The following is a 13,938-nucleotide window of genomic DNA, read 5'->3' as shown; positions in this document are numbered from 1 at the left end:
ATATGAAATTTATGTATCATTTTTTTATTCATTTTGTTTTGTCGCTGTCTCCCGCATTAGTGAGGTAGCACAAGAAAACAGACGAAAGAATGGCCCAACCCACCCACATACACATGTATATACATACACGTCCACACACGCAAATATACATACCTATACATCTCAATGTACACATATATATACACACACAGACATATACATATATACACATGTACACAACTCATACTGTTTGCCTTTATTTATTCCCATCGCCACCTCGCCGCACATGGAATAACAACCCCCTCCCCCCTTATGTGTGCGAGGTAGCGCTAGGAAAAGACAACAAAGGCCCCATTCATTCACACTCAGTCTCTAGCTGTCATGTAATAATGCACTGAAACCACAGCTCCCTTTCCACATCCAGGCCCCACAGAACTTTCCATGGTTTACCACAGACGCTTCACATGCCTTGGTTCAATCCACTGACAGTACGTCAACCCCAGTATACCACATCATTCCAATTCACTCTATTCCTTGCCCGCCTTTCACCCTCCTGCATGTTCAGGCCCTGATCACTCAAAATCTTTTTCACTCCATCTTTCCACCTCCAATTTGGTCTCCCACTTCTCCTCGTTCCCTCCACCTCTGACACATATATCCTCTTGGTCAATCTTTCCTCACTCATTCTCTCCATGTGACCAAACCATTTCAAAACACCCTCTTCTCTCTCAACCACACTCTTTTTATTTCCACACATACATTCTTCAAAGCAAACACCTGATCCACACTTCCTCTACCACTTCTGAAACCACACTGCTCTTCCCCAATCTGATGCTCTGTACATGCCTTCACCCTCTCAATCAATACCCTCCCATATAATTTACCAGGAATACTCAACAAACTTATACCTCTGTAATTTGAGCACTCACTCTTATCCCCTTTGCCTTTGTACAATGGCACTATGCAAGCATTCTGCCAATCCTCAGGCACCTCACCATGAATTATGCATACATAAAATAACCTTACCAACCAGTCAACAATACAGTCACCCCCTTTTTTCATAAATTCCACTGCAATACCATCCAAACCTGCTGCCTTGCCAGCTTTCATCTTCCGCAAAGCTTTTACTACCTCTTCTCTGTTTACCAAATCATTTTCCCTAACCCTCTCACTTTGGACATCACCTCGACCAAAACAACCTATATCTGCCACTCTATCATCAAACACATTCAACAAACCTTCAAAATACTCACTCCATCTCCTTCTCACATCACCACTACTTGTTATCACCTCCCCATTAGCCCCCTTCACTGAAGTTCCCATTTGCTCCCTTGTCTTACGCACTTTATTTACCTCCTTCCAAAACATCATTTTATTCTCCCTAAATTTTAATGATACTCTCTCACCCCAACTCTCATTTGCCCTCTTTTTCACCTCTTGCACCTTTCTCTTGACCTCCTGCCTCTTTCTTTTATACATCTCCCACTCATTTGCATTTTTTCCCTGCAAAAATCGTCCAAATGCCTCTCTCTTCTCTTTCACTAATAATCTTACTTCTTCATCCCACCACTCACTACCCTTTCTAATCAACCAACCTCCCAAGCTTCCCATGCCACAAGCATCTTTTGCGGAAGCCATCACTGCTTCCCTAAATACATCCCATTCCTCCCCCATTCCCCTTACCTTTAAAGTGAGAAGTTCTTTGACAAGACAGTACATTACTTTATTATTGTCAACCTTAGATGATACAGTGATACTAATGGTGATTTCACTCATGGTGTAACCTCAAGTAGGCAGAGTCTGGTAATACCTCTTAAGTAAGTATATACTTACTTAATTTCTGCTCTGGAGTCCCTTCTATCTTTGTGTGTGTCTCCTGCAGTGCTCAAGAAGCTGGACATGTCAACCGTAGTGGGGTTGTGTGTATGTGTATAGTATGTGCAGTTTAGGTCAAATGAGTGGTACGTATTTGGTGTTTTCGTTGTAGTAGTTGAATTATGGGCATGAAGGGTCTTGGAATATGTTGAAATGGTGTTTAAAGGGATGGATGATGTCCACATATAGGTAAAAGTGACTCTTTTTGTGTGGGGAGTGGCTTCTGATGGGTTGGAGTAAGACCAAGTTAGGAGGGCAGTTGTTTTGTGCTTGTTGGGTTATTTTAGTGTTTATGTGTTTACTTAAGTGTTAAATTTGTTGTGGGTGGGGGACCTTTTGGTAGAGTTTGCCAAGTTATGTATTGAGGGGTAAGTTTTATGATTCTACTAAGGGTTTGGTGGTTGGTTATGGAGTAGATTGGGGGAGAGAGGTCTAGTGCTGTTGCCTGGGATTGAGTGCTGAGCACGTTGAGGTGGGACTGTAGTGGGAGTATCTTTGTTTCATCGTGTAGGTGTTAGATGTGTGGTTGCTAAACAGCCAGTCATTATTCTCAGTGGTCTAATTTGAGTGGTTTTCAGTTGAGAAACAGTTTAGAGTGGAGCTGATGTTTTGTTGTAAAGGATGCTAAGGGATTTTTTTTTTGTCCAAATCTGGACAGTTCATTTTAGAGGCATTTAATGTGTGTGTTATTTCTATGTTGTTTTTTGGTTTGGACAGTAAGTGTCATATGCTAAGGTTTTTTTTTTTTCCAAACCTGGAGCCAGTTAATTTAGGAGGCATTTAATGTGTGTGTTGTTTCTGTGTTGTTTTAGGGTTTGGATAGTAAGTGTCGTGTGTGTGTGTGTGTGTGATATGATCACCAGTTATGGAGAGTCTTTTGCCATGGCCACCCCCTTGAGGGAATTTTGTAAGAGAACAGGCATCAGAGATATTGGGAGACAGATGGTGTCATATGTATACTTAGGATAGTTGATGTTTGTTCTGTGGACTTCCTTGCACAGTGACTTGAGTGTGCGAGTTTGAATTGTGTTGAGATGTAGACATTCTGTTATGGGAGATCAACTGTTTCAATCATTTATTATACTGCTACATAGTTATTGATACTGTGGTGTCAGAGTTTGTGACGTGATTTTGAGGGCATCTGCGTATGAAAGGACTTTCATGTTGTAGTTTGTTGGGGGTAATGGGATGTTATGTGGGAAGAGATTAAAAAATGAATGGAGAAAGAACAGCTCTGTGGGCAACTCTGTCATAGAATTTAAATGCTTTAGAATTAAGGTCATTGTTGGATGACTCTGGTGTTGAGGCCAGCTGTGACACTGGCCAACCACTTTCTGTTATTATTGTGGAGGAAAGTGTCAAGTGTATTTTGTATGAAGATGTGGGACAGTGTCAAATGCTTTGTTGATACCTATTACTATAAGTATTGGGCAAGATGGGGGTAAAGTTGATTGAAGCCATCTAGAATATGTTGTGTAGGGTTATTAAGTAGTGTTGTGGGAGAATGGTTGAGTCTGAAGCCATGCTTAGTTTATAAGAGTGGGATATTTTGCTTGATTCTGTTGTGGATCAGGTTTTTGGAGTATGATACACAAGATAGTAAAAGGTGGAGGAGTTGGTGTTTTGGAGGGTTTACTGATTGGTATCATATTGGCAGGTTTACAAATGCTAGGAATGTTGTTATCAGCTAAGAGTGGTTGAAGAAACTAGTAACTGCTTGGATTACAACTGGACCAATCTTATTTAATGTTTGATATGTTTTTAGGGCCTAATACAGGAGAGTTCTTTAAGCTTCTAATTGCATTGCTTGTCGACTGTATCATTGGGAGCGAAGAGTGAGTGAGTAGTTGTTTCTGAATGATTTTGTGGAGGATTTTCATCTTTCCTATCTAGGGGTGAGGTTAGTTTGTGACTTTTTCGAATAGTGTCTCACGAATATGTTTGTGTGTTTTCTGGGAGAAGGGATGTCACTGGAATGGGTCAGAATTGCTTCATGAACTGGGAGTGGACAGGTGCATTAAGTGCAGATCTTATTCAACATGTGCCTGAGTTAGTTGCTGTGGGTCTTGTGGTTCATTGTGTTAAAGGAGTATCAGAATGCAGTATGCGTCTCAGTGATTAGGTCTGTCATGGTGTTTACACTTCGGATTTGTTTTGATTTCTACTGATAATGAATGGTTCTCTCTAAGCTTCCTTCTTTATTTTCATTGTCAAGGAACTTCTCACTCCAAAGTAGTCTATCATTTCCTTGCTACTGATAGTAGTGCAGCCTCAAAGCTGCTGGAGCCCTTTAAAAGGGGTCCTGAAGTTATATAATTAAACTAATATCTTGAATTAGCTAGAACAATGGGAGTCACACGGGATTCAGTGACCTTCTCTGATTAGTAAAGAGATCAATGGACTTTAACAATGATGCTGGTGTTCTTGATGAAACAGCTTTGATGGCATTTAGCAGCAAATCCTGAGAGATGGTGATGGACTCTTGAGAATCTCTTCCCTCCTGAGTATGTTTTATATCTTGCATATTCAGTTGTGTGATTGCAGCATGTGCAGCCTGTTGATATATAGCTATGATCTGGAAAAGAAATTTCACATTGTAGTTCTTCCAAATGTATATAGTTATGCACAGGGTTTACATTGCAAGGTTATTAGGTACAGTAGGGTTGAGGGTCAAGTCAATTGGGAGGTGAGTTTGAATGGAGAAAAACTGGAGGAAGTGAAGTGTTTTAGATATCTGGGAGTGGATCTGGCAGCGGATGGAACCATGGAAGCGGAAGTGGATCATAGGGTGGGGGAGGGGGTGAAAATTCTGGGAGCCTTGAAGAATGTGTGGAGGTCAAGAACATTATCTCGGAAAGCAGAAATGGGTATGTTTGAAGGAATAGTGGTTCCAACAATGTTGTATGGCTGCGAGGCGTGGGCTATGGATAGAGTTGTGCGCAGGAGGATGGATGTGCTGGAAATGAGATGTTTGAGGACAATGTGTGGTGTGAGGTGGTTTGATCGAGTAAGTAACGTAAGGGTAAGAGAGATGTGTGGAAATAAAAAGAGCGTGGTTGAGAGAGCAGAAGAGGGTGTTTTGAAATGGTTCGGGCACATGGAGAGAATGAGTGAGGAAAGATTGACCAAGAGAATATATGTGTCAGAGGTGGAGGGAACGAGAAGAGGGAGACCAAATTGGAGGTGGAAAGATGGAGTGAAAAAGATTTTGTGTGATCGGGGCCTGAACATGCAGGAGGGTGAAAGGAGGGCAAGGAATAGAGTGAATTGGAGTGATGTGGTATACCGGGGTTGACGTGCTGTCAGTGGATTGAATCAAGGCATGTGAAGCGTCTGGGGTAAACCATGGGAAGCTGTGTAGGTATGTATATTTGCATGTGTGGACGTATGTATATACATGTGTATGGGGGTGGGTTGGGCCATTTCTTTCGTCTGTTTCCTTGCGCTACCTCGCAAACGCGGGAGACAGCGACAAAGCAAAAAAAAAAAAAAAAATGTAAATTTCATTGAGTAAGGTGATTTTTGCAGTAATGGCTCCTAATTCTTTAAACAGTACCACTGCCATACATTCCTCTAGAGGCAAGGTAACACATTTAATAAGGTATATTAATTTTACACCTTTTCTTTCTTGAATCTGTATTAATGCTACATCCATTTAGTTGGCACAATTTCTTTCAAACTCATATATATATCCCTCAAACCCTTTCTGCATCTAATACAGTAATGATATAAGTACTATTAATCATAGAAAATTTACTCACCTGAGGGCTCCATACTGTAACCATGCAAGCTATCCCATTTGCCTCAATCGACATCTGCAATCTCTATGAAAAAACATCTAGTGATTACTGTTTGAAATAAGGCTCTCATGCATTATATTTTACTTGGAACAAATCAATTATTTACAGTGAATACTGTATGTCTGGCTGCATGGTATAATCTTCAAAGTCAGCTTACAAGACATGATGCTTCAGTTACTTTGTGATATTGAAAGTGAGGGGGATACAACTTTTTATTTTTTACTCATCGTCATTGTGTTCATCAGGCTAACATTAACCTTACTGGTCTACCTAGGTTGACCAGACCCAGTTTTTTGGGGAGGGATGACATCAGAAGGAAACACAAACAACTGTCTGGCTGTAGGACTTTGCCCTGCCAGTATGTCTTGAAATCTTGCTTGTATAAGCATTTTCTTGCTTCCATCTAAGAAAACAGGCCTTTTCTTTTTGGAATAACTTCTCTGGATCAATGGTTCATTACTGATAGAAGGAAAACATCATCCAAAACGGAAACAGCATAAACACAAGGACAGCTAGTAAAAGTTGCATCTCTCTACTCTCCATAGCATGGGTTTACTTGGGCAGCAAATCTTGTTCAACTAACTTTTGACAACTGTCCCATTCTGACAGATATATGATATTCCCACCATGAGTGAGTAATAGGAATTGTTCTAGAAATAAAACCTGACCCTTGAAAGCCTTATTTCAAATGGTAATCACCAGATTTTTTTGTTGAGACTGTAGTTCTGATATTTTTTGCCATGTACACAAATGATTAATTTTCTAGATATTCCCTTATTTTTTCCTAATTTGACTTACTTCTTAAAACAATTATCGTTTAGATCTTTTGCCTTTTCTTCAGTAATCTCATTTCACTTTCTCATTTTTTGTATCCATCTGTATCTTGCAAAAGGTGTTCTAAAAACAATTTACATCTGAAATACGTGAGGACAATTTCAGATGGCATCTATTTGTAAAATAATCTCAAATATTAAATATCTAATGGTAATGCCCAAAATGTTTGCAGAGGAATTCTGTATGGTAATTTAGCTATAAAACAAGGTGAAGCATTGTTACCTTTAGCAATAATTTAAGTTTTTCATTTGAAAAATTTCACCCTTTCTAATACCATGTTTATTCAGTGCTTTTTCTCTGTGGTTATAGAAAGCTAATTTCTCCTGATTTACTGTGGAACAGATTTTGAGTACTGGAAATATGCATCATTTTGGTCTGCTTCTGATGCAAAGCATTTGAATTTTTTTTCATAATCGATCACCATTTCCTGTATTAGCGAGGTAGCGTCAGGAAACAGATGAAGAAAGGCACATTAGTTCAAATAAACATATATATACATATACATATATATACATATAAATTCTGGGAGCCTTGAAGAATGTGTGGAAGTCGAGAACATTATCTCGGAAAGCAAAAATGGGTATGTTTGAAGGAATAGTGGTTCCAACAATGTTGTATGGTTGCGAGGCGTGGGCTATGGATAGAGTTGTGCGCAGGAGGATGGATGTGCTGGAAATGAGATGTTTGAGGACAATGTGTGGTGTGAGGTGGTTTGATCGAGTAAGTAACGTAAGGGTAAGAGAGATGTGTGGAAATAAAAAGAGCGTGGTTGAGAGAGCAGAAGAGGGTGTTTTCAAATGGTTTGGGCACATGGAGAGAATGAGTGAGGAAAGATTGACCAAGAGGATATATGTGTTGGAGGTGGAGGGAACGAGGAGAAGAGGGAGACCAAATTGGAGGTGGAAAGATGGAGTGAAAAAGATTTTGTGTGATCGGGGCCTGAACATGCAGGAGGGTGAAAGGAGGGCAAGGAATAGAGTGAATTGGAGCGATGTGGTATACCGGGGTTGACTTGCTGTCAGTGGATTGAATCGGGGCATGTGAAGCGTCTGGGGTAAACCATGGAAAGCTGTGTAGGTATGTATATTTGCGTGTGTGGACGTATGTATATACATGTGTATGGGGTGGGTTGGGCCATTTCTTTCGTCTGTTTCCTTGCGCTACCTCGCAAACGCGGGAGACAGCGACAAAGCAAAAAAAAAAAAAAAAAAAAAAAATACATATACCCACACGCTTTATTTTTTTTCATCACACTTGATCGCCGTTTCCCATGTCAATGAGGTAGTGCCAGGAAACAGACGAAGAATGGCCCATCCACTCATTATTATACATAATCGCTGTTTCCCGCGTCAGCGAGGTAGCACCAGCAAACAGATGAAGAATGGCCCATCCACTCATATACACATATATATAAATAAATACCCATACATGCTACATATCAACTTATACACATATACACATACATAAACATACACAGACATATACATATATACACATGTACATATTCATATTTACTTGCCCTCAATCCATTTCTGGCACCATTCCACCCCAAAGGAAACAGCATCACTGCCCCCTGCTTCAGCAAGGTAGCGCCAGGAAAACAGACAAAAAAGGCCACATTCGTTCACACTCATTCTCCAGCTGTCATGTGCAATGCACTGAAACCACAGCTCCTTATCCACATCCAGGCCCTACAGACCTTTCAATGGTTTACCCCAGACATTTCACATACCCTGGTTCAGTCCATTGACAGCACGTCAACCCCGGTATACCACACTGTTTCAATTCACTCTATTCTTTGCACGCCTCTCACCCTCCTGTATTACAAGGCCCTAATCACTCAAAATGTTTTCACTCGAGCCTTCCACCTCCAATATATAGACATATACATATGTATACATACACATATATACAAATGTATGCATTCATACTTGCTAGCTGTCATCCGTTACTGATCCACCCTGCCCCACAGGAAACATACCAAATGCTTGAAAGAAAAAAGATAACATACACATTCTCCTCTCCTTCCCCACACCTGATTGCTGCTCTCTGTGTCAGTGAGGTAGCACCAGGAAACAGACATAACAAAGAAAACACTTGTTTGTATGTAATGCACCAAAACCACAGCTTCATATCCACATCCAGACCACAAATAAATATATTATAATAAGTTTAATCTGATTTACATCACTAAGGTCGCTGTATCACACAGGATGGTGTCACACAATAAATTTTATTTACAAGGTTACAGTTATGTATCACTCAACCAAATAATTTTTCTCTAGTTACCTCTGCTCCTGAGTAGCCTGCTGTTGCATCACTTAGCATTCCTATATCCATCTGGCCTTTCAGTGGTATATCCTGAAGTATGCCTTTCCAAATCTCAAGTCGACAATCAAAATCCGGCAAGTCAACATGGATGACTTGTTCAAAGCAGCCAGGTCTCAGAAGAGCCTATAAAAGTGATTTTAATGAAAGAATTACTTTTTGTACTGAGACAATATGTGGAGAGCATGCCAGTAGTCCACATGTTAATGAGGCAGAAAAAAAAGACAGCTACCTGAGTCAGAGGAGTGCAACTTGACAGCCACTAAAGTGCTGGCTCACTAAGTAGATGTCACTAACCCTCCTGATACCCAGGTGAGTATTACTGGTAATATACCTCCCTGGTAATTGGCTGCCTACCATCTACTACCTGCAATCTCTCCTTGTCATTTGTAACACTTGATACCACTACTCACATGGCTCATTCTTCGTAACTCTAGATTTTCCTGCAGTGAGCACTATATAGCTAGCCTTGTCTTTTGGCAAAATAGTAGGAGCAGTGGATAGAAGTAGTAGGTGGGAACATTTAGGCAGGATTATTAGGCAGAAGCAGTAGATGAAGCATAGGAACATTAGACAGGAGCCTCTGCAAACACTGCGCTACACTTGCGCTTTGCCAGTGGCCTGATAAGGGTGAGGCTCTAAAGGCTTATGAAGGGGCACTGGAGTTCTTTATTTATGGAAACTGTTGCCATGGCCACCCTTCTAAGGGAGTTCCAAATGGAACAGGCATCAGAGATATAGGTAGATGAACAATGTGATCTACAAGGACGACTAAGTACCTCAATTTGCCTTGCCAGTCTTCCTTTGACTACATTCCTCAAAACATTCAATAGGTATAGTTTGAGTATGAAATGAAGAGTATGCAAGTGTTTAAAGTATGATACTGGTGGAGGCTGCTCAACTTGGCTCACTCTTCCTTTGATTTTTTAGGAATTTAGATAAATTCTCCCTTTTAACAACAAATCTCACTAACTTTCTTGAGGCCATTCCCCTTTCAAATAACAATTAATGCAACAGAATTCCACTCCCCCTGAATGATATAATTTTGTATTTTTTCTCCCTTACTTGGCTATCAATGTAACTAACAAGAAATATTTTCGCAGATAAACCTTATGCTATTGTATACAAGTCTTGCTATCATCAGCAATCATCAGACTGGTAGCTGTCCAATATCTAGCTTACATCAAGCTACAGAACAACTTTATATGAACTAATTAAGATGCATCTAGAGAGTTACAGCTTATCATTTTCTACCCTAACCCAACTTGAGTTTAGTTAAAGTAATTTAAGATTGGCAAAACAAGGCTTAGTTGACTTAACCTATTATAAATTTAGCTCATCTTCATTATGCTGTACCTTAGTTTAACTGATCTAACCTAGCCTCAGCTAATTCTCATGTACCAAGCATAGCTTTGCATAGTTAAGCTTAGCCACCTCATCAGATGAACCTTAGTTGAACTATCTGAACCTTGTTCAGGGTTAGCCAAAGCATTTTTATCACATTAAGTGTAACTGACCTCATGAATATTTTATGTCTAACTAACTAAACCTAACCAGTTTTACAATATAAAAGCTTGAATAACCTAACCGACCCTAATCTGGCCATACCTAACCAAATTTAGTCTATCCTGACTTTTCCCAGGATAATATTACATGTTCTAAAGTTCAGTGATGCTGAATGAACCTAACGTATGCTGAGCTATCCTGTCTCATCAACTAATCTCTTTCAACCAAAGTTTCATTATATCAAGCAACATATAATTTTCTTGTTAACCAGCAACTTGACTACTATGATGCTCGGGAAAATGATATTTCCAGGACATGAGCTCACAGGACTACCACATATTACAGCTGAAAGCATTGTAGCTTTATTGTCGCTGATGTCAATTTTGTGATGCACCACTGCATAATCTCTATTCAAGAATCCAGCAAAACAATTCATACATATGCAAACTGAAAAGCAAAAGAGTGGTGTGCACTTCCATTTTTCCAACAGGGAAAGAGTGCATTCTGCTTGGGAAAACAGATGAAATAGTATCTTAGGTTTAGTTCAATGCACTCATGCTGCATGCAGGAAACCACTCTAAAAGGTCATTTATATATGAAGCTTCATAAGCATCATCAAACAGGCTTGTATTCACATAAATATCCCACATACACACAGCCAGCTCCAATAGAAAAAAGCCACAGTGCCTTTAGTCTTCTATTTACCTTGACAACATTCTATGTACTTATACAAGTGCACCATAAGTAGCTATCAGCAATAAAAAGTTTCACAGGAAATATATCTCCCTTTTAACAGCATAACTAACACAATAAATATTATGCTCTTATTCTATTCTATTGTATAAGATGAGGTTACCAAGTACCAGTTCTTCATAATCATGAGTAAAGCTGACTGGATAAGAGACAGCTATTTGTCCTAAATCTAGTATAGGAGAGGGATGGGGTAACACTATCTACTTGCAGATTTGGGCAACACATGCAGAGCTTTGGTTTCATTACGGGCTAACTGCTAACATGTGGGTACTAGCAATGATGAGGCTACTAACAGTTTGTACAGATAATTTTTCATATAACCTTTTGCTTAACCACGTCCCAGATGGGGGTTTAACTGCAAGTCTTCAGCTCACTACTGACATCAGAAAATTATCTGGAAATACCACAGGGGTCGCTATCAAGGATATAGTGTATCAGGAAACAGATTAAATGATGAAAGATGTGACAGCAAAGCAAACTCAAGAACTATCCAAACTTATATACTAACAGAAGTCAAACTTTTCACACAGTTTACAGTAACAGGAGCACAATATTTTATTTATTTATTTTTTTTTTTTTTTTTTTATACCTTGTCGCTGTCTCCCGCGTCTGCGAGGTAGCGCAAGGAAACAGACGAAAGAAATGGCCCAACCCCCCCCCCCCCATACACATGTACATACACACGTCCACACACGCAAATATACATACCTACACAGCTTTCCATGGTTTACCCCGGACGCTTCACATGCCTTGATTCAATCCACTGACAGCACGTCCACCCCTGTATACCACATCGCTCCAATTCACTCTATTTCTTGCCCTCCTTTCACCCTCCTGCATGTTCAGGCCCCGATCACACAAAATCTTTTTCACTCCATCTTTCCACCTCCAATTTGGTCTCCCTCTTCTCCTCGTTCCCTCCACCTCCGACACATATATCCTCTTGGTCAATCTTTCCTCACTCATTCTCTCCATGTGCCCAAACCATTTCAAAACACCCTCTTCTGCTCTCTCAACCACGCTCTTTTTATTTCCACACATCTCTCTTACCCTTACGTTACTTACTCGATCAAACCACCTCACACCACACATTGTCCTCAAACATCTCATTTCCAGCACATCCATCCTCCTGCGCACAACTCTATCCATAGCCCACGCCTTGCAACCATACAACATTGTTGGAACCACTATTCCTTCAAACATACCCATTTTTGCTTTCCGGGATAATGTTCTCGACTTCCACACATTCTTCAAGGCTCCCAAAATTTTCGCCCCCTCCCCCACCCTATGATCCACTTCCGCTTCCATGGTTCCATCCGCTGACAGATCCACTCCCAGATATCTAAAACACTTCACTTCCTCCAGTTTTTCTCCATTCAAACTCACCTCCCAATTGACTTGACCCTCAACCCTACTGTACCTAATAACCTTGCTCTTATTCACATTTACTCTTAACTTTCTTCTTCCACACACTTTACCAAACTCCATCACCAGCTTCTGCAGTTTCTCACATGAATCCGCCACCAGCGCTGTATCATCAGCGAACAACAACTGACTCACTTCCCAAGCTCTCTCATCCCCAACAGACTTCATACTTGCCCCTCTTTCCAAAACTCTTGCATTTACCTCCCTAACAACCCCATCCATAAACAAATTAAACAACCATGGAGACATCACACACCCCTGCCGCAAACCTACATTCACTGAGAACCAATCACTTTCCTCTCTTCCTACACGTACACATGCCTTACATCCTCGATAAAAACTTTTCACTGCTTCTAACAACTTGCCTCCCACACCATATATTCTTAATACCTTCCACAGAGCATCTCTATCAACTCTATCATATGCCTTCTCCAGATCCATAAATGCTACATACAAATCCATTTGCTTTTCTAAGTATTTCTCACATACATTCTTCAAAGCAAACACCTGATCCACACATCCTCTACCACTTCTGAAACCACACTGCTCTTCCCCAATCTGATGCTCTGTACATGCCTTCACCCTCTCAATCAATACCCTCCCATATAATTTACCAGGAATACTCAACAAACTTATACCTCTGTAATTTTTTTATAATACTTACTTAACTTTAAATCATGCATAGAAATAAAGAAAAATAGAATTTATGAATCTTGGAAACAACAGCAAGAAAACGTGTACCTCATCCATTGCATGAGGTCTGTTGGTTGCTCCAATAACCAATATATCTCCTGCTTGGGATATCCGCAGCATCAGTGAGAGGAGCTCTGACACCAGACCACTGCTGCTCCCACGATCACCACATAAACTGTCCACTTCATCCATGAATATGATTGAGGGTGCTGCCTGAAGTGCACGACTGAACACTTTATTGAGAGACTTTTCAGTTTCACCAACATATTTAGACAATAGATCAGAGCACTGAAATAGAAAGTTAAGGAAAAATATAATATGATCAAACACAACCTGTTAAAAGCTTATTTTCAATCAAGATAATAATAATAATAGCAAGAATGATAATGATAATAATGATAATAATAATAATAATAATAATAATTATTTTTTCTATTTTGCTTTGTCGCTGTCTCCCGCATTTGCGAGGTAGCGCAAGGAAACAGACGAAAGAAACGGCCCAACCCACCCCCATACACATGTATATACACACACGTCCACACACGCAAATATACATACCTATACATCTCAACGTACACATACATATACACAGACAGACACATGTACATAATTCATACTGTCTGCCTTTATTTATTCCCATCGCCACCTCGCCACACATGGAATAACATCCCCTCCCCCCTCATGTGTGCGAGGTAGCGCTAGGAAAAGACAACAAAGGCCCCATTCGTTCACACTCAGTCTCTAG

At 40.2% G+C, this 13,938-nt stretch overlaps 1 protein-coding gene across 1 annotated transcript in view; it reads right to left on the bottom strand.

The window, feature by feature from the left end:
* Positions 1 to 2,516: 2,516 nt before the first annotated feature.
* Positions 2,517 to 13,938, bottom strand: part of LOC139753507 (uncharacterized) — an 84,606-nt gene continuing 73,184 nt past the window's right edge. Inside the window, 2 exon segments of the mRNA XM_071670156.1 lie at positions 2,517 to 4,429; positions 8,778 to 8,942. Of these exon segments, the coding sequence (XP_071526257.1) occupies positions 4,208 to 4,429; positions 8,778 to 8,942 (387 nt within the window). The 3' untranslated portion in view covers positions 2,517 to 4,207.

This window comes from Panulirus ornatus, chromosome 14 (genome assembly GCF_036320965.1).
Source record: "Panulirus ornatus isolate Po-2019 chromosome 14, ASM3632096v1, whole genome shotgun sequence".
Lineage (NCBI taxonomy): Eukaryota > Metazoa > Arthropoda > Malacostraca > Decapoda > Palinuridae > Panulirus > Panulirus ornatus.
The sequence above is the reverse complement of the archived record's forward strand: the minus strand, read 5'-3'. Positions and strand labels throughout refer to the sequence as shown.